Source organism: Rhinolophus hipposideros (genome assembly GCF_964194185.1).
Source record: "Rhinolophus hipposideros genome assembly, chromosome: 6".
NCBI classification, from domain to species: Eukaryota; Metazoa; Chordata; class Mammalia; order Chiroptera; family Rhinolophidae; genus Rhinolophus; species Rhinolophus hipposideros.
The window spans coordinates 74387654-74408371 of NC_138052.1; the positions used below are offsets into that span (position 1 = coordinate 74387654).

The following is a 20718-nucleotide window of genomic DNA, read 5'->3' on the forward strand; positions in this document are numbered from 1 at the left end:
AATCATATCCAGTGGCCTATTGAACAGAGGTGGTGTCAATATAACCAGTCCCTTATTTACACTTAAGATACTATCATAATTTAACTATGTGGGAACAATTTCTAAACTCTGAGGTTACTCCATCAGAACAGACTTGTGAACCTGAGGTTCCTGTAGATTAAATTGTTTCATCAGAATGCGATGTTTTTTCCCTCTGAATTGCTCCATTTTAGTGACAGTAATAGCAACAGCTGTGACCATTTATTTATTAAGTGTTTACTATCTGTTAGATACTGTGTTAAGCAATTTACATGCACACTTAAAGTGGGTAATATTATTAGTCTCATTTTATAGATGAAAAAATAGAAAGTCAGAGAAAGTAAATTAACCAAAGACCGTATACTTGACCCATGCAGAGACAAGATTCAAGTCCTGTCTCTCTGACTCAAGTTCATTCCCTGAACCACAGCATGGTTCTTACACCGGTTCCTTGAAATTGTTGAAGTCCTTTCACCTCTTACTAAGAGTGTCCACTAGAAGCTGACTTTACTTTGTAGCAGATAAAGAAATGCCTCTTCTTTTCTTCTTAAAAAAAAAGAAAAAAAATTAAAAATTTTGTTAACAAAGCAAAATCTCCTTCTGAGACTTTAAATCTCAATAGCAGGAGAATCTGGGGTGGAAACAGCAAGTTTTCCACAGACTAGAACAGCCTTCTCTCTACCATGAACATATAATGATCAAAACATTGGCATCTGTATTGAAATATCTAGCCTTTATGTAATTTGATTGGCATTTATTTCTCAAGCAACATGTGGTCTGCTGACAATCCACGTTCAGGGTTTCATTCCAAATTACACCAGTGACATCCAAAGGAGCACTGGGCATATTACTTTCTACCATGTTTTGTTTTCTTTACCTATAAAATATCAATGCTGAAATGATAATTACACAGCATATTTTTAGAGAACATTGAGATACTCAAGGAAATTGACAATATCTCTAGAAAGGATAACAAAGGCTAAAATAATGAAACTATAGAACTATATCAAGTATAAGAGTACACCTAGAAAAATATTTAAATAATGAAGTCCACTCAAAACACATGCTAAAAGCAAAATGGAACAATACTTTGGGACTTCAATAGAATTGTTCATAGTTTGTATTGCCACTGAACAGCTAGAGTATTTTAGACACAAGTGACTACAGACAACCACTGGGAGATGTCTATCCTCTTCCTCCTGAGACACAGACAGGTAGAACAACTTTTACACCAATGAAAAAAAAAAAAAAACCTGCAAATCAGCTACCTACTACCCTCCCTCCCTGACCTCAGTTTTCTAAAATAAACATAAAAAATCCAGTTCTTTCAAGAAGTGACTTCAATAAACTTTATTTCTTAAAAAACAGAGAAAATCTACTGTTATTATTTCCTTGTGGATATGCTAAAATACTCAGTTACAATAATTACACCTATCAAAGTATTGACTCGTTAAATTTTAATTGTAAGAGGCCAGTAGATAAAGTTCTCTTATTTTTCATATAAGCTTATTGACTTAGAGACAAAATGTATATAAACAACAGAATTTATAAACATGATACTGGAGAAGAACATCATGATCGTCACCCCTTTGTAATATTAATAACATTTTAAATTCTGAGGACCGTTGAGAGTTCCTGAGTCTCAGATAAATGTGAGGTGGCAATAGGCCACTAAGAGACTCATGAAACCTGAGTGTTGACTCGCCGCCACCAAATATTTTAAGGAGTGTCTTTAGAAAAACAAAATTGACTTGACAAAATGTAATGTCTAGTGAAGAGTGGAACTGTTATAGCCAAAACATTATTTTTTTTTCCTTCCCTTGTTCCTTTCCTTTGTATATTTAAAAATTCAATGTTGATATGCTGTGTTCCATCTATTTTTGTAATAATAGTACATACCACCCACGATTCCATGGTTATTTTTTTTTATGCATACATATTCCTGTCAAGCTGTTACACAGAAAAGACATTTTTAGAACCAATGTTTGTAGAAATTGTAACGCCATAAAATTGACATTTGTGTTGTAGAATTGCTAGCAATGCCCTCCGTGGAGTAAGTGTGGTACTCCAAGATGGAAATTAGGATGGAGCTTGTGTCCCAGGGGTTACTGTAAAATCCTATTAAGCATTTGAATGGTAATGAAGTCCACCAACACTGTACTTTCTGAAGAAGCTTGCTGGCAGATCTCACCCCAGGCCAACTAATAGCCTTAAGGCAGTTTGCCTCTGGTTTGTTATTCTCTCTCCTTTCATGGCTCTCATCTCCCCTTTTGTGCCCTACCCCTGTTTCCGCTCCCTTTCAGGTCAACAGCACCCAAATCCCTTCCTCATTCACCCATTGCCCCCCAAGTCTGCCTAGGAGACCCACTGAGGTCTCCTTTAAGATTTTCATCCTTACCCCAAATCAAATGTTTTGGTTCTATGGTTTGTCCCACTGCATCTGTGTTCCCTGGGGTCCTTTGACGAGACATCTAATAGTATAATTATTCCTAACGCGTCTCCTCCTGGGAAGCAGCATGTATGCACCCCTCCATAGCATGTAAGGCACTAGCTCTGTAGTGGTGATCAGAAATTGAATTACACTTTTCAATTTGACTGATGTTTATTGGATACCTCCATTGTGCAGAATACACGATCAGGGATGTAAAGATGAATGCAGTGCTATTAGTGTCCACCAGAATAGTCCAAAGCAGGGGTCAGCGTACATTGCGTGTGAAGGGCTGGGCTGTAAATATTTTAGGCTTCACAGGGCATAGAATTTCTGTTACTACACCTTAACTCTGCCAGTGTGGCGCAAAAGCAGCCATAGAGAGGGCAGAAATGAATGGGCATTCAATGAAATTTTAGGTACAAAACCAGATGGTGGGCCAGTTTGGATCAGGGCCATAACTTGCTGAGCCCTTGTTCAAAGTCACAATCTCCTTTACCTCCCCCGCCCCTTTTTTTCTCCAGATCTGGTCCTGGAAGGGTGGATTCTATAAATCAAGTAACAACAATAAAAGATGTTGATAAAAATAAGAGTCATTTAGTCATCAATGGAGTAGTGACTAGAGTGTGTACTGTTCAGCATTCATTTTATATATATGTACACACACACATACACATATATATATATAGACCATCAAGACTTACACTCAATGAAATTCACAGGAATTCCAGATTTCACAGTGATATAGGGCTTAATAAAGGTATATATTATATATATATATGTATGTATATAGCATCATACAGCATCTGAATATATTGTTTAAAAATGTACCTAGGGTATTGTCAACAAAGAAGATATTTACTTTGTGTTCCTATCACTATTTTAGAAACACATAGATTGTTCATGAATGAAATAAAAATTAAAGTTAATGATTATAATAAAACTTGAAGTAGCCAGAGAAGATGCTAAAAAAGAGGCAGGAGAGGAGAAAGAGGAAGACAAGAAAGAAGTTATCTATAGTCCAGTAAGAGAAATAAACATAGATCATAGGTCAACAGGTAACTCCTTACAAAAGCAGCATGTGATAAATGTTATCCAGGAGTTATTTTCCATAATATCAATAGATAAACCCAAAACGTCAGTGGATAAAATCAGTGAAAGTGTATTTTTTACTGATACCACAGCCCCGTGAGGCTTGGCAGCAGGAGGAAGGGGGTTGTGCTCCATGCAATGATTGAGGACCTGGGCTTCTTCCAGTAGTTGCTGGCCATCTTTTAGCACCTCCTCGACCTGTGCCTGTAGCTGATAGAAGGGAAAGGGGGAGAAGGTGGAGAAGGTGGGCACCCCCTTTGTTACACACTGAGACTGGGAATCACATTCACCATAGTAAGTCACATTCTATGGCCAGAGCTAGTCTAGGTACAAAGAGGGTTGGAAATGGGATCGCAGGTATGTCCATGTGCCCAGGAAGAAAGGAAGAGTGCAAATAGAGTGAGTACCAGCGTCCTCTGCCACTGTTATGAGAGTACTGACAGATCCCAGAGCAACCGTGCAGGTTTCATACCGAAGGTGATATGTGAGGTGGGATGTTGGGAAAAGGGTGAAACTTTGGCGGGTTTTGCAATTATATAAGCAAAGACATTGAGGCAGGAGAGCCCAGACTTGTGGTTGGGCAACAGTAAGTAGGGAGTCCTGGGTGGCTAATGTATAATAGGAAATGAAGTTGGCTGACAGGGATGCAGACCTTTATTCTGTAGATAATTGTGTGCAACTGAAATGTTTCTGAGTGGGAAAGTTACATGCTCACAGCTACGATTACCGCCAGTGTGGAAGATGGACTGAGAAGTTGAGGGCAGAGAGATTAGAGCCAGCAGAAAAGATGTCCCAGTGTGTCTCTGGTCCTCAGTTTACATTGCCATCTTTCTGCTCCGTTTCTCTCAGCAGATCTCTGGCTGCCCGACAGCTACCATGTTACCAAATGACTGGGGGAGGGGGTAAGTGCAGGGGGAAAACGCTGGCTGCCTTTGTTCTTCATGCCTCTGTACCCTGGTCATCTTATCAGATTGCTGCTTCAAGCCTCATTCTCAGGGACATGTAGCACTGTTACAGAACCACCTCCATTTTATACTAGTCCCTGGGGCAGAGCTTGAATCAAGTTCTTGCCTAGTGTATTCATCAAGGTTCTCCAGAGAAATAGAACCAATGGAGAGTGAGGTGGCAAGCTGCAGTCTTAGGAGAGCCGATGATGTAGTTCCAGTCTTCAGGCCAGGACCCAGGAAGAGGTGATGTTTAAGTTTGAGTTCAAGGGCAGGAAAAAGCTGATGTCCCAGTTTGAAGGCAGTTAAGCAAGAAGAATTCTTTTCTACTCAGAGGAAGGTCAGCCTTTTTGTTCTATTCAGGCTTTCAACTGATTGGATGAGGCCCACCCACATTAGGGAGTGCAATCTGCTTTACTCTGTCTACTGATTTAAATGTTAATCTCATCTCCCCCAAAATCTCAAAAAAAAAAAACCAGAAACAAAAACTCGTAGACACAGACAATAGTTTAGTGGTTACCAGAGCATAAAGGGGGGACGAGGGGGGTGGGAGATGAGGGTAAGGGGGATCAAATATATGGTGATGGAAGTAGAACTGACTCTGGGTGGTGAACACACAGTGGGATTTATAGATGATGTAATACAGTATTGTACACCTGAAATCTATGTAATTTTACTAACAATTGTCACCCCAATAAATTTAAAAAAACAACCCAGAATAATGTGTGACCAAGTATCTGTGTACCCCATGCCCGAGGCAGGTTGACACATGAAAGTTCACCATCAAACCTGGCTTGTGGGCAAGTCAACAAAGCATGTTCTGTTACCAGCAGCATTTTTCAAGGACAGAGACTTTTTTCTTGTTCCAGAAATCAGGGATATGTAGGGTCCACTTTTTATCAAATATTTCACTATAATAAATACATGGTAGAATTTATGATGTATAGAATAATAATTCTGTACTTATTAGCACTTTGCATTTATAAATCACTGCTTGAATATGCACCATCTTATGTAATCTTTATACTTCTCCAATAAAGGTATTCTTATCCCCACTTTATAGATTTAAAAACCAAGACTTACAGAAGTTGAGCAATTTTCCCAAGTTTACACAACCTTAGGAGCCATAATTGAAAGCATTCAGCATTTCTCAACAAACCGTACTCTTAACCAGGATGTTCCCTAATGCTTTTTACATATTAGTTAACATCATCATTAATGATGAGCATTCAATGACATAACATACATAATGCTTAGCACAATGTGTGATGCACGAAAAGTTCTCAACAAACCTTATTTGTTATAAGTGGTAGTAATATTCAGGACACATGACTATATGTTTATATACAATAGATTAAAAATGTATACATTTTTAGTGGGTGGAAAAACCAGGTTTCAGACCTAGTCTTTTGCTCTCAAGGGTTTCGTTATGAAACAGATACAAAAAGAATATTTTCTCCCTCTACTGTGTATAAATTGTGAGTAGATACACTGTAGCTCATGATTTTTTAAATAATTTTGTCACTAAGGCAAATGTTTAAATCACCATGTAATCCAGAGCATTCATTATAGAGTCTTGTTTACAAAAAAGGGTGTCATAAAAGAAATAGCTTTGTTAATCTTCCACAAATCACAAGTAATGAATATGTTTCAGCCTGTCCTAGGTTGGAAAAGGTAGTCAAGATGCATGGACTTACCAGGGGTTGCCAGCAGGTCAGCGGCATAAAAATATATTAACAGGCTTAGTTCATACAGGCTGCATTAGCTCTCATACGAATCCTTCAGTTCCATATGAGGATGTATTTATTTCAAAGTTTGCTTATTTGTTGGTGAAAATTGAGTCTGAGAGATGGACTGAAACCAAACCAGGCACTGAACAGTTCTGCCTCCAGTTTACGACAGCTGCATTTGTTCTTTGTTTATAGAGCCATTGCCTCACAGTGACGGATGGGGCGAGAGTGAAGTCCCACCTTCTCCACCACCACATCCCGTTCTGGAATTGGGCCTTGAAGATTACAGCCACAGGTATCGATAAAATGATACATCATAAATGTTCCTTGTTATGGTTTTCTGGGAAAACCCAGAAACCTTATTTTATCTCTATTTGTTTCCAGAATGGAAAGCTCGTATAATTCCTTTCCAGTGAAAGCTTCTCATAGCTAATAACTTAGGTTGTTCGTATTTTGCTTCCTGGAATTTGTTAAGATTCATCATATATTATAAAACCTTTAAGAAAATTATTGATTTTTTTTTTTTTTGCAATGAAAAACTAGAACAGTGGGACTCAAAGAAAGTTATATGGGAAGGTATAAAACAAAACTAAGAAGACATAAAGCTTAGGTGTTTTTTTTTCTTCATTTGTAATTGGCAAGCCCTAAAGGTATTTTAAAAATAGCTGTTCCAAGAAAGTTAATGGAATCTCAAAAGTTAAAGCAACACCGTATATAATCTAAAATATTGAAAAGAATGCCCAATATTATATCCATTCTGTAATACAAACCAAAAAAAAAACACAATCAATATTTTTTTAGAATCACACAAGCATGAGAGAGAGAGAGATTTACTAAGCATACACACTATTTGACTAGTGGAATTCATAGATTTTGTTCTTCTGATGACTTGTAAAAATCATTAAACTGCCCCTTTGCTATTTTCTATATTTATTATGGCTGTTAAAAACTGTGCATTTTATTCCATTCTATGTCCCATGATAATCCTGTGAATTTTTTTATTTTTCTTGCAGCAATGCTGGTGTTATTCCTATGATACTTTTCATTACAATCTGCTAAAAAATAAAGCAACACAACAAGAGTATAGTTAACTGTATTAGCTAGAAGCTTACCTATAGTTATCCCTGGTTTCTACATTTTTGAAGTCAGTTATCTTAAGCAAACACAGTGTCACAAACTAAACTCATAATCATAATAATGTTCTCAGTCAGTATCTCTGGGGGCTTCTTGAAAGAAAACCTGGCCACATTTAATTTTGTTCATTCATTTTTATTGCCTGCCTCAATCCTGAATCAAAAATCACAGATTGGTGGCATTTAAAAATCCATTTAAAAAATAATTTTATGTATTCCACTTTAGTGTTTATCCTGTGTACATGGGCAAAACTGTTGGGACAGTGCAAAGATGAATCAGATGTAAACCCTACCCTCAAGAAGATGGTAGGCTAGTCAGTAAAAGTGACAACTAGAACACAAGGTACAAAGTAATGTTTACCAGAAGGTATAGATAAAATTCTCTGGTCATCTGAGGCAGAGGAGAATGCTTCCAGATAAAGGAGCAGGGGAAACATTATGGGGAAAGTGGCATTTGAACAGAACCTTAAAATATGAATAGGAGAGGGACATGAGGTAAGCCCAGGAAGGAAGGGAATTTCAAAGAGACGGAAGGGTAGAAGGAATAGCATGGAGCTGGGGAAGTAAGTTGATTTGTGCAATTTGTAGCATGGCTGATTGGCCAGATGATAAGCCAGGAGTGCAAGGGTAAGGAATATAGATTTTATTAATTAGGTAGCAAAATCTTATTGTAGGGTTTCAGCAGACTGTAGTAAGATATGACCCAGATTTCAGTTGGTGTGTCACATGGATTAGGTCATCTCCCTGGATGCCAAAGGTTCTTTGAATCCCTTCTGAGGCATTTACAGTGAAAGGTCCTAGGACTTGTGCTGAGGAGGATGGGGAGAGGCTTTCAGGTGAGAAACCTTCAGGTGAGAGAGGTGGTTCAGAGAAGTCACAGAGATAAAATTACTGAGAATCAGCAAACACCTTTTTGGCAGTTTCTATGTCTCCACAGATTTTTCCCCCCCTTCCCTTTTCAGTAAAGCTCTTTCCACCATGATCTGGAAAAACAGCTTATGTTGGCCCTCATTGTTGTAAATCTTTATTACATGATTTGAAACAATAATTTCTTCCTTGCCCCCCTCTTCTTCCCTAAATCCATGTGTTTAAGTTTCTGTTCTTATTGCTTTACTGGAACTGCTCTTTTAAACATCAACAGTAACTCCTTTCAATCAAAAGTATGTCATTTTCTGAGACTTTATTCTTCTTTTCTGTTCCACAGTATGTGATTATTAAGTCATTCATTCACTCACTCATCCATTCAGAAGTATTTATGGAACTCTGAGTTAGGCACGCAGAAGGTACTTAAATGGATTGGAAAGCGTCCCTGCCCACAAGGAATGCAGTCTCCTCTTGGAGAGACAGACACACAGATAATTAGAAAGTAGCCTGCTGAGCATTAGGTACAGAATGCTATTGGAGCCCAGAGGAATGGGCCACTAACTCTGCTTGCAGGTATGATGGAAGGTTTTACAGGAGTAGTGTTTAAATGGTTGCTTGAAGAATAGAGAGGAGCTCACTAGGCAGAGAAGGGGTGGGAAGGGCATTTAGGTTAGGAAAACCAAGTGATGGGCAAGGGAAATGCGGAATCTGCAGTGCGGCTGAAGCATGTGGTGTCTGGGGGAAGAATCAATGGGAAGGACATTGTCTGTCATGCTCCGTGAGTGCAGGCTTCTCCGGAGAGCAGTGGAGAAGCACGGAAGGGTTTCAAGCCTGGGTGACAATATCAAGTTGAGCGAGTTCCGTTGTGGAGGATGAGTGAATGAAGGAAACCATAGACAAGGTCCCAGTCTGGGGACTGGCAAGAGAAGAGAAGGCCTTGAGTGAAGGGAGGAGTAGCATGGCTGGAGACGAAGGCACAGGGCCAAAAACATTTCTGAGATGGAAGGAACAAATCTAAAGCTCTGAAACTCTCTCCCTCCTGGGATCCTGTGACCTGCTCCATCCTGCAAGCTGCTGCGTTGCCTAGGTGACCAGCAGCACTGGGGTTTGGATGTGTGAAACTTGGGGTGGAGGAAGGATTGGAAGGAATCCAAAATGGTTGAGCGAAGGATGCTGGGAGGCTCACCTATCTTTAAAAAAAAAAACAAAAAAAACAAACAAACAAAAAAAACCCCAAAAATAGTTAAAAGCCCTCTAAAAAGGAAAAGTGGTGCTTTAGGGTAGAGCCAGTCTGTGAAGGAGAAAACTGTATTGTATGAGAAATGAAAACCAATTTCATCAAACTTGATGTGTATGCTTTGAACTGAAATGACATCAGGAATTTAGTGATTATTAGACAAAAGTTTAGAAAATGTGTGTCTAAATAAAAAGTAAATAAATATGAAGGAAACATATTTTCTACTGTGATATCGCAGGGACAGTTTGAGGCAAATTAACAGCAGGCAGAATATTATTGAATTTTATATACAGTTTAGGTAATAATTTGTTATTCTCTACGTGTTCATATTACCCTGTCTCTTGGTTCTCTCTTGGTTCTCATATTTCTGTCTCTTCTCTCTCTCTCTCTCTCTCTCTCTCTCTCTCTCTCTCTCTCTCTCTCTCTCTCTCTCTCTCTCTCTCATACACACACACACACACACACACACAACCTATATCTACTCTCACGCGTAGTAGCCAATTGTGGAAGCCTATTCACCAACACCTGAGACTTGAGACATAATATTTTTGGCATGCCCCTTAAAACCTTCCTCCCCTGCTTTTATTTCAGGCTTCCACACGCCTGATTTGTCACCACGTTCAGGGGACTGGTATACGTTTCATGCTACCCTTATTTATTCATTATGCACCATCCTTTGACATCGAGTGTCATTGCAGTCGATAGATTCCCTAGTTGTTCCTGCTGAGAACACAGCCTTTATCTAAGACGCGTCTTTGGCCTGCTGTCAACTTCCTTTTTCCCCCGCAGTATCCATCCGCTGCAGCCCACTCAGCCATGAGCACAAGCTAAGTCTCTTCAAAATTAGAATATGTCATATTTTATAGTTAATCATTGTGTCACTCTCTCACTTCAAAAACTTTCAATACGTAGCATAAAATTGCAAACGGTTTTACTAGTCTAACTTACATGCCTAAAATATTTTCACATTAACTAATTCAATACTATACTCATTATTTAAGTGCATTATATGCTCACATTGGTTTTAATCCCATGTCTCATATTACACTCACTGCCCTTCTTAAATATCTCCCAATCTGGTATCAGCCGTGTTGGGCTTATTTCCATTTTGTACCCTTGCAAGAGGGATCCTTCTATTAAAGGTTTTCAAAGTGTACCCTGGGTCATCTTCAAAGTAATGGTAGCAGATGTATGTATCACTATGATTAACTTAACGAACATATTCAGGTATACAGATGGAGAAAGAGATATAGAGATGATAGATATACATATCCATATGTATATGAATATTTGTTACATGTATATGTACAGAGCAATTTTTATTTCTTTGATCCTCCTTGATTATATCTGAACAGCTCTACAAAAACATTCACTTTGCTCAGGCAGATTCTTACTTGACGTTATTGCATTAAGTGGCATTGCCACCTTGGGATTTATTTATTTATTTGTTTGTTTGTTTGTTTATTTAAATGGAAATTAGGATGATTGTCTCCCAGCTGTCTGAGCAAACTTGAGTTCTTATTCTTAACTTGCCAATTAATATCTAGTTTGGTAAAGTAATCTAAAACAACGAAGTGGATTAACAAGCATGTTACTCAGTAGGGTGGATTCCCATAGTCTGCCTTGAGCTGGGGACTTTAAATGCAGTGTGACCTAAGCTTTAATGAGGAATACACATGTTGGTCCTAAACCTCCCCCCTAAAGGCTTTCATTATAACATATGGCATCAGTTTTCATTAACTCTTTGGTTTTCCTTTATTTCCTGGAACACACCATGCTATTGAAACAAAAAGCTAACCTAAGATGTCAGGAGCATAAGAGAGTGAGCAAATCTGCACCAATAGGGAAAGTTTTGATTTCTGTGGAGTCAGGGTCAGCAATAAAATGGCTAGTCACCATTTTAACCAAAGTTCTTGTGGCTCTGGGAAAAGTTCAAGAAGCCACTGTTCTTGTCCTTGCTTTGCCCCAGACCAGCTGCGTGTGTGACCTTGGAACATCAGCCTTCTCTTATCAGGCCCCAGTGTCTTATCTCTAAGATGAAGAGCTAGATGAGGTGACCTTTCATGCCTCTGGCTCTTAAAAGTCTCTGATGCTATGAAGGCCATGAGTCTTTGTGGTACTACAACCACGTCATCACAAGACATCAAAGGATGAAAAAGTAGGTGCAAAAAAAGGTCAGATAACACCTTTAAAGGCAAGTGCTTCTAAACATCAAGGCTCAGGGGGAGGCTCGTATTCACAGTAGCATCTCAGAATTCGTCTTTAAAATGGGCTGAAACAATCATAGCATTGCTGTCATGCTAGGCCAGTGTCAACAGCACTAGCGGGTCATGGATTTTTGTTCACAGTGGGCATATTTTGCCATCACTAGATACCACATTTAATCCACTTCATCTGTCAGTGGCTTTTTGAGAATGTAGCCAGACAGCATGAAAGAAGTCCCTCCTGACCCCAAAAAAACCTTCATAATCCGAAAGAGTACTTTCAACTTCTTGAGAAATTGTCATGCAAACATGTAAAATTTTTTCCCTGGAGAGAGCCTCAAGCCCTTATTCAAAGACCACTCCAACCTACAATAATAAAGAAAAGGATAAATAGCTCACTTCTTGAGCTCTTGTGCACTAGGCGTTATTGTCAGTATTTAACACATATTAATGTAGTTAATTCTTACAGCAGCTTTATAAACTAAGTTTTATTACTGTGCACTCTGGCATCTCGCTGTCAAGCCCAAGGCCCTAACCATCACACAGCATTACCCTTCTCCCTAGGAGGAGAGAAGGGCTTCTAGTGACAGGCCTACTGAGAGGCTGAACAACCAGAGAAAGCAAAGAAACTGGTAGAAGCCTAGGTAACTCCAACATCAGAAACTTATGGTTGTTTGGGAAGGAAAAGCAGGTCTACTTGTTTCCTAAATGCTTCTGCAGAACCTACCCTGTGCTGTACACTGTTCTCCTTATGTTACAAATCTTAACTCATTTTATCTCTTAACAGCTCTATGAGGCAGGGAGCATAATTATACCCATTTTATACCTAAGGAATTTGAAGCACATAGAGGTTCAGTAATTGCTCAGGCCCCATAGCTACCTAGTAAGTAGCAGAGCCAGGATTTAGAACTGGTCAGACCTGCTCTGACATCTGTGCTCTTGAGCGCTGTGCTATGCTGTCTACCACAGATATGTCTTTAATCTACCTACTATATTACAAAAACAGCGGTTCATTCATTCATTTAGCAATATTATTATAACTACATATTAATTTTAATATTGATACAAGGCAATATTAAATACCCACGACTAATGAGTGTCAAGAAAAGATTATACCTATTTTGGTATATTTGGTTAAAAAACCAAGATCCCCTGTACATTTTAGAAGGGCTCTCATTCATAATTGTTTTTTTTCTTGGAGGGTGGGAGATTGTTGTATTATTTATAGTGTCAAATCCAAATTGTTTGAAAAAACTCAGCATCAGTACTTTCAAATTGACCAAGGGTACTTGATTTGAGTTTTCACTGCATTTAAGATTCGGATAAAGTTATGTTGAAATGAGCCATCATACTTACTTTCTAAACACACAAGAGTACCAAGGGAGAAGGTGGCTGTAATTTATTAAAAACACATAAATATAATTTATTTCTAGAACAAGAAATAAGGAATCGTCCGTAATTCGCTTATATAATCCCCTCCATCCTCAAGCAAAATAAATACAATATTCAGCAGAGATAGCATTCTTTGAGATTGACTACAAGTACTAGGAAGCCTATAATGGATATTTGATGTATCTAGTGTCTAAATTGTCAACTGTGCTTTTCCTGTTATTCCCTTTTGGTATTATTGATGAGCAGACTATTTGCTCAGCATTAACATTCGTTTTAGAAAATTGACCCCCCAAAAAAGTAGAAAATCAAACCACTGCAGTCATCAGTCATTCAACAAGATGGTTTTCTCTAAAGGATACACCCTTTCACTTGTTTTGAAAGGAAGGGCATGTTTAGCTCACAGAACTCTCTTGACCTGCTTTTAGGCTCTGCTAATGCCTGATGGCATCCTTTGATGTGCCAGAGTGTCCCAGGCTCGCCTTACACGCTTCAAGTTATATATCGTACAGCAGGATCCCAGTTAGTGGAAATCAGTGAAGAAGAAAACACAATATTAACCGGAGACTATTTTATTTAAATCATAGAATCTGATAAAAATATATGAAAATAGAGTAGCTACATCTCAAAAAAGAATCTGAGAGTCAAGAATTGGTTTAAAATGCATGGTTGCAAGCTGCAAAGAGAGTGATGAGGGGCTCTGTTCATTAGGAGAATTGCTTCATTTAAACCAAAGAGAGAGACAGATTACATTCTAAACCCAAATACAGCATATGGTTTCTTTCCACAGCTCTGGGGTGGATTCGGCGGTATATTTTCCAGATCAGCACATCAACTTTGGATCTGTGACACCAGCCAGGCAGCCCGAAGCAATGAATCTGAAAGCCTCAAAGAGCATGGACCTTGGTAAGTGAGGGTGAGGTGACATCCAGGTCAGCTGTCCAGTCCCAGCCCATCTATCTTCCCCAATGTCCTGCCTTTGTTTCTTCAACGGCAACCTTAGGGGGCAAGGTCTCCTGAAGAACTCATCCTATCTTCCTGTCCCCTTTCACACACTTAATTGTAATTACCCCTTTCGAAAAGAGAGATAAATGACTTATGTTTATAAAGTGGTCCATATAGGTCAGAAAAATAGGGTTATTCCTTCCAGAGGATCTGAATGCCATAAGCATCCTTAACTCACCTGCCTTTGTGTGTGTACTCTCACTTGTACCGGTGCCTTTCCATTTCTTAGGTCCATATACGTGTTGCAGGGCCTGTGAAGGTAATGTGGTCAATGGATCTACCGGGCTTCCCATCTCTATGTGTAATGGATAGGGAGGGTACAAAGGATCCATCTCTTTAAATGCCCATCTCAAACTCCTGTCACCCTGGAGGGAAGAAGAGTTCCTAAGTGTGACAGATTGAGGGAGTCAAGGTACCCCAAGTCTGTATGTCATTGAGGTTCTGAACCCCACAGGGAATTTCTGGGTGACTGTTGCATTCCAGGGCACACCAAAGACCTCGCAAATGCTGTTCTCCAGGCCCTGGAACGTGAGTCCCTAGAAGATATTTCAGATACCCGAAGATATTGCTGCCCTCCCCTGGGCTCTTGGAGAGAAGAGTGTGGGTGCAAAATAAATTCTCAGAGAAATAGTAATTGCTTCCTGAATGCTCAGAGGCTAAGCTTTGCAAGTGTTTTTCCTTGAGGCATATTACATATTTCATTAGTAGCAACAAGAAAATAGAATAATCAAAACTGCGTGTTCCACAAAACAATCTGATAAATAGTGCTTATCTGTAACTCATTTACAGGAGTTCAGAAAAATGTTCAATCATGATGAAACAAGAGAAATTGATTCTCTTTTCTATAAATTAAACAGATCACTGGAACACATTTGCTCTAATCACGTACAGTGAAAGTCAGATAGAAAACCTTAACGAAGAAGCTGTCTTAAGCACTGATCGAAAGGGGTGTTTTCCCTAGTGTGAACCTTTGGCAAAACAAAGGAATAATGTGTGACAACGATATAGGTTATTCCTAATAATTTACGGGGCAATTTATTTTCATAGGGTGCTTAATAAACATTTCCTGTTCTGTCTTCCCAATTTCTCTATGAAGAAGATGAATGGATAAAAATCTGCTTAATTTGAGGGAAAAATGTATTTCTATTTTACTCATTTAATTAAAAGAAAGTGGCCAGCAGTGTGCTTCTAAAAAAGAAAAAAATAGCATCCATTTTAAGGAAGAAAAATATCAAATCTATGAAAAATAAAACCTGAGGCAGGTCCAGAAACAGTATTTCTTTTTATATTTTTGGTAACTGAAAACTTTGTTTTTGAGAAGTTTTCTCTTTTACATTGAAATAGCTCTTGCAAAATATGTATGTTCAGCAGTCACCCATTACATTTTATTGTACTTATACCACAAAGGGCAACAACAATAATAATGTTTGTTCAGCTTACGTAATTGGGAAGCAGTCATGAGCTGTTTCCCTCAGAACAGAAGTGCCAAACTAATAGCGTTGACTAAAATGCACCACACAGCAGAAACGATAAAGTATGCTGTAAACACATTTTTAAAGTAACCATCAAAGTTTGATCCTTTCCAGAAAGTATCAATTTAAAGCTCACAGTCTGGCAAAGGGCTCTTGACGGTCAATATTTTAGGACCATTCTGAACCCCTGTCTCCAGAACAATTGAGTGAACTCAATAAATGCGTTGATTATCTCAGTGAACAAACTCAGATGATACCAGAATGGTAAGCGTTGGAAGTGTCTTTCCTGTTTGATTAGGTGAAAATAATATTGTAAGTCATTTATTTTTCTAGTGCACAGTACTAGGCCAGTGTAAAGAATTTCCTACAAAGGTCATAACTATGCTTATAACAAGGTCAAAGTCCATTTTTCAAAAATTAAAACAACAGGAAAAAAAAAAGAAACCCTCTCGTTTATTGTGTAGTTAATTTATGTTGGATGTTCCTCCTTTATAAAGTTTGTAGGAATCTTCAAAGGCTAACAGGATGCATTAGTACCTTCTTTGTTTTTGTTTGTTTCATTTTTGCTGGTGAGTCTATGCTAGTATTTTAACTTGTATACTAATGAGTCAGTGTTATAGGTTCAAATGATTTTAAAAGTGAGTGGCCAGCAGCAGTATGGTGGGTTCCATGGACTTATTTTGGACACCTAGGTTTCCAAACACAGATACTTCTTGTTTAAAAAATAAATAAATAAGGCCTTCTCATCCCCATCTCTTTCCCATACTCCCCAAACACCAACATAATTTTAAAATAGTTTGCTGTATTAAGTCCTTCTAGAAAGCACTCTACCTATTTGCTTCCCCACCTATTTATATACGGCTATATCGCACGTTGTGTTTCTTCATAAAAGTTGTATGGTGTTATTTGAATGAATCTTTATTTACAATTTACTTTCACCCTTTTGATTGAATTTGTGCTTAAATGAGAGTTTTAGAGGTTTTTTTGTTTGTTTTGGGGAGGTTTTGGGGGTCCATTTATGTTTCTTATTCTACGATTTGCTTATGCTTATGTATATTCTTTGCCAATGTTTCCATTTGTTAATTCTTTTTCTATTTCATCTTGAGAATATTATGTATGTTGCAAATAACTTCTTGCAATCTATTATTTGTCTTTTTAGTTTTGAGCATGATATTCTTTACTATAAAAAAGATTTTTGTCTTATAGTCAGATATTTCCATCTTTTCCTTTTTGAGTTTTGTTCTTACCCCCTTTATTTTCTTCTAGTACTACTGAAGGCTTGTTTTTTGTTTTTAATGTGTGGCAATCTATAATACATATATATGTATATGTACATGTGTATATTTATATATATATGTATATGTATATATATATATTTTTTAAAAAACATGGCTGATATGCTATTTTTTTAAGATTTTTTTTTTTTATTGGGGAAGGGGAACAGGACTTTATTGGGGAACAGTGTGTACTTCCAGGACTTTTTCCAAGTCAAGTTGTTGTCCTTTTAATCTTAGCTGTGGCATGCGTAACTCAGCTGCAGGTCCAGTTCCCATTGTTAGTTGCAGAGGGCGCAGCCCTCTATCCCTTGCGGGTGTTGAACCAGCAACCTTATGGCCCATGTGGGAATCGAACCAGCAGCCTTTGGTGTTAGGAGCATGGAGCTCCAACCGCCTGAGCCTCCAGGCCAGCCCATATAACATATTTTTATTCATGGCTTATGGAGAAATTTTTCTCCATGTAAGTAGGCAAATTATTAATAACATTTGTTGACTTTTTCATACTTTCCCCATGAATTTGGAATGAAGTCATATTGAATACTAAATTCCCTACATACATGGGTTGGTTTCTAGACATGCTATTCTACTGATATATTAGTCTGTCCTATGCCAGCATCACCCTTTTCAAATTATCGTGCTATCATATTATATTTTGATAACTTGTAGGAACATCCTCCTCTGATTTTTTTTCTTTTGTAAAATGACTTTGATTCTTCATGTGCATTTGTTCTCACACGTGACTTTACATTGGCTCATCAAAATAAATTTAAAATTTACACAGGAATGCTTCTACTGTGTGTGTGTATGCACGTGTGTGTCAATGTTAGAAATGTTTTTATCAAGTTAAATAGGTTTTTTTGTATTCCAAACTTTTTAAAAGTTTTTTATTTCCTCATTTTGTTTAATCAGGAATTTTAGTAAGTGATTTTAATGATCTATGCAGAATGATTATATGCATTTTCTTCTTTATTCTATTGTTATATTAATAGATTTCCCAATATTAAATCTTTGATGCTTTCTGAATGACTCTAAATTTTTCTCTGCACTCAACAAAGGTAGAAATGAGTAACGTTATCGGTGTGCTCTAAAACATACATATAAAACTCTGATTATAATTTTACTCGGTGTCATTAATTCCTACATATCCATCATAGATTTATTTTTGAGGCTATTCTGCCTCAATATTTTGTGGATACTTTCGCTGGCATGCATGTGGCCACATTTAAGTCAGATCAGGGATGATTAAAATGATGAATAAAAGGAAATTTATTTTTAAATAATTGGCTGTAACTATGCTTATTCAAAGGGGTTAGAGTGTCATTTTCTGGGTTTTCCAGAAAATCAATCTTTTCCTACTAATTGTAGACTTTCCTCTATTTATTTAAATTACCAGAATTACTGTGTTCAGTCTGGATCCCTTTAATTTGTTCATAATTGAGCTTGTGTGGGTGTTGAGTTGGAAGCTCTCAGCAGCTAAATACCACAGCTGCCTCTTTGGCCTTTGGCATAGGGTTTTTCCCCAAAGAGCTGCCCTTGTTGGCAGTATGCCAGAGAGTTACATTCAAAGACCTTTTGATGGGGAATAAACATCTTTAATTTCCAGGCCTAGTGTTTTATGACCCAGTAATACTGTTTAAGTATTAGTTTGAATTATTCTAGGGACAGCACTTCAGTATTTTGGCCCATTCGTTGACCTAATATAGTCCCATTCAAAATTTAAGTTTAAAATGTTATTTCCCTCAAGATTATTGATTATTTTATTATTATTATTTTTTGAGACAGTTTTCTCTCCTGTTTCAAATTGGCCTCCTACTCCCATTTCAGAAGAGAGTTCTGTCACACAGTTAGCAGACTGAGGGCAGTACAGATGGAAGATGCTGGCCAGCTGTCCTGCCTCTGTTCAATGAGAGGAAATGAGCTTAAAGTGATACATGAGGCATCCAGGCAAAATTTTAGGAAGTTTCTCAACAATGATGATTGTTAACATTCCACGTCTCACAGTCTCAAAAAAGCACGTGTCATTTGTCCCTAAAATCAAGACAATAAAAACATTGACTGATTTTCTTTCAAAATCTGTAGTTCATCAATTTTATTTTCTGTTAGTTGGTGTTTCAAAATTTGTTTTAGGACAGAAAATACTTGTAGACACCCACAGTTGAAGTAAATTATAACTCATCTTATTCCTCATTTCAACAAAGGTAAATATTTGAGTCAGATTTTGAGTATAACCCTTTCATAGACGTCAGACATTCTTCTCCAAGAGTAGTTAAGCATCTCTAATACCAGATCAAAAAGGAGCATGAAAAAGTTCATTAATCCCACTCTACTTTTATAATAGTTTCTTTTAAAACTATTTCTTGTATAGTGCGGTCCTTTTTTGTGTGTATGTGAGTTTCTACTTGCCTCTTAGTAATCAGACAAAAATACTAACCACTGACTACAAAGGAGAATTAAAACTATATTTTAATAACTGATGCTGGTTTATCAATTAATACATATGATTTATATAATAAATATTAATATAAATATTTATATCCATGAATCTTCTTTATTGTTCATCAATAAATAATATCTCTGAAGATAGTGAAAACTAAATCAAGTACTAATATTTAAGAGTTAACTTTGACTTATTTTTAAAAATATAATAATAAATACCTGGTTGGTGAAGAAGAATTAATGGTAACACTAAAAGAAAGTGTTCACCATCTTTAATACGTGAGAAACCTGTACAAGAACATAGGTGTATGCCGTAAGCTTTAGGAAGTCAAAATTAAGGAATTACAGAGAACGTTTACTTTTTCATTAAACAAATGTTTACTTAGAACCTACTGTGTTCCAGGAAGTAGATTAAACACTGAGAATTCAGTAGTATATGAAAGAAATGGTGTTTGCTGCATGTACCTTGACTAAAACCCTAACAGGAAAGGAAAACTCAAGAGTTAAGATTTCCAAAAGGAAATACTGACATTATGATAACTTATCTCAGAGAGAAAGAAAAGAGAGAGGCATCTGAAAATAGTAGTGTGGCTGTTTCAAGAACTAACTGATAACCTTGGCTGACAGAAAATGGGGAAATGGTGAGAGGGAGGGAGGGTAGGACGGAGAGAGAGAGACAGAGACAGAGACAGAGACAGGGAGAGAGAAACAGAGAGAGAGAGACAGAGACAAAGACAGAGAGAGAGAGAGAGATTGGGAAGGGAAGGGAAGGGAAGAGAAAGGAAGGGAAGGGAAGAGAAAATGCACAAAGAGCTAAACAGCTGCTTGAAATGAGGCTTGCAAAACTGTAAGAGTTAGGCAGTCAAGCTATTTTTAGAGCATGAAATGGAAAGTGTGGTGGCCCATTGTTTAAAGTACCTAACAGCTGTCAGGTGGAAAGCACAGCCAGCCACCCAGTTCCTCTGTTAATTTTATCTTCATGCACATAAGAAAAAGATGTTCAAATTAGAAAACCATGGCTGCCAGCAAATGGAAGTCTAGACAATTTATATCCCTATACACTAAAAGGATTGCGATTATAAAGTGACTGTCCCTCATCATTAGAAATTAAGAAGCATAGGCCTCACACTGGAGAACAGGAAGCAAATTAACAATTTTCAAAAAGATGATGAATTCCAGAAACAACTGGTGAAACTAGTGATCTCAAAGCTGATCATCAGAGGATTTCCATATTTGTACAATGAAAAAGAAACAAAAACAGAAAACGTGGTGTTTTTCTTTTATTTTAATAAAAAGCAAATATTTTAATAGAGACAAAAACATTGTAGAATTCATCCAGATATTGGTGAGAGGCCTAGAAACCATGTCTAATGAAAAACAGTTGAAAGAAATTAAGATATCTTGCTTGAAAGAAGGATGACTTGAGGCATACAAGAGCTCCCCTTAGATATTTTCATGGCTAATATGAAAAAATTCAAATCTGTTTAAA

The 20718-nt window shown here is 37.5% G+C and overlaps 1 protein-coding gene across 2 annotated transcripts in view; it reads left to right on the forward strand.

Moving 5' to 3' along the window:
- The window catches only part of PARD3B (par-3 family cell polarity regulator beta), a 973558-nt gene that overhangs the window by 580747 nt on the left and 372093 nt on the right, over window positions 1-20718 (forward strand). For both annotated transcript variants that reach the window (XM_081052860.1, XM_081052859.1), the window contains exons 14-15: window positions 6408-6507; window positions 13830-13945. In XM_081052860.1, the coding sequence (XP_080908986.1) occupies window positions 6408-6507; window positions 13830-13945 (216 nt within the window). The remainder of the gene's footprint in view (window positions 1-6407; window positions 6508-13829; window positions 13946-20718) is intronic.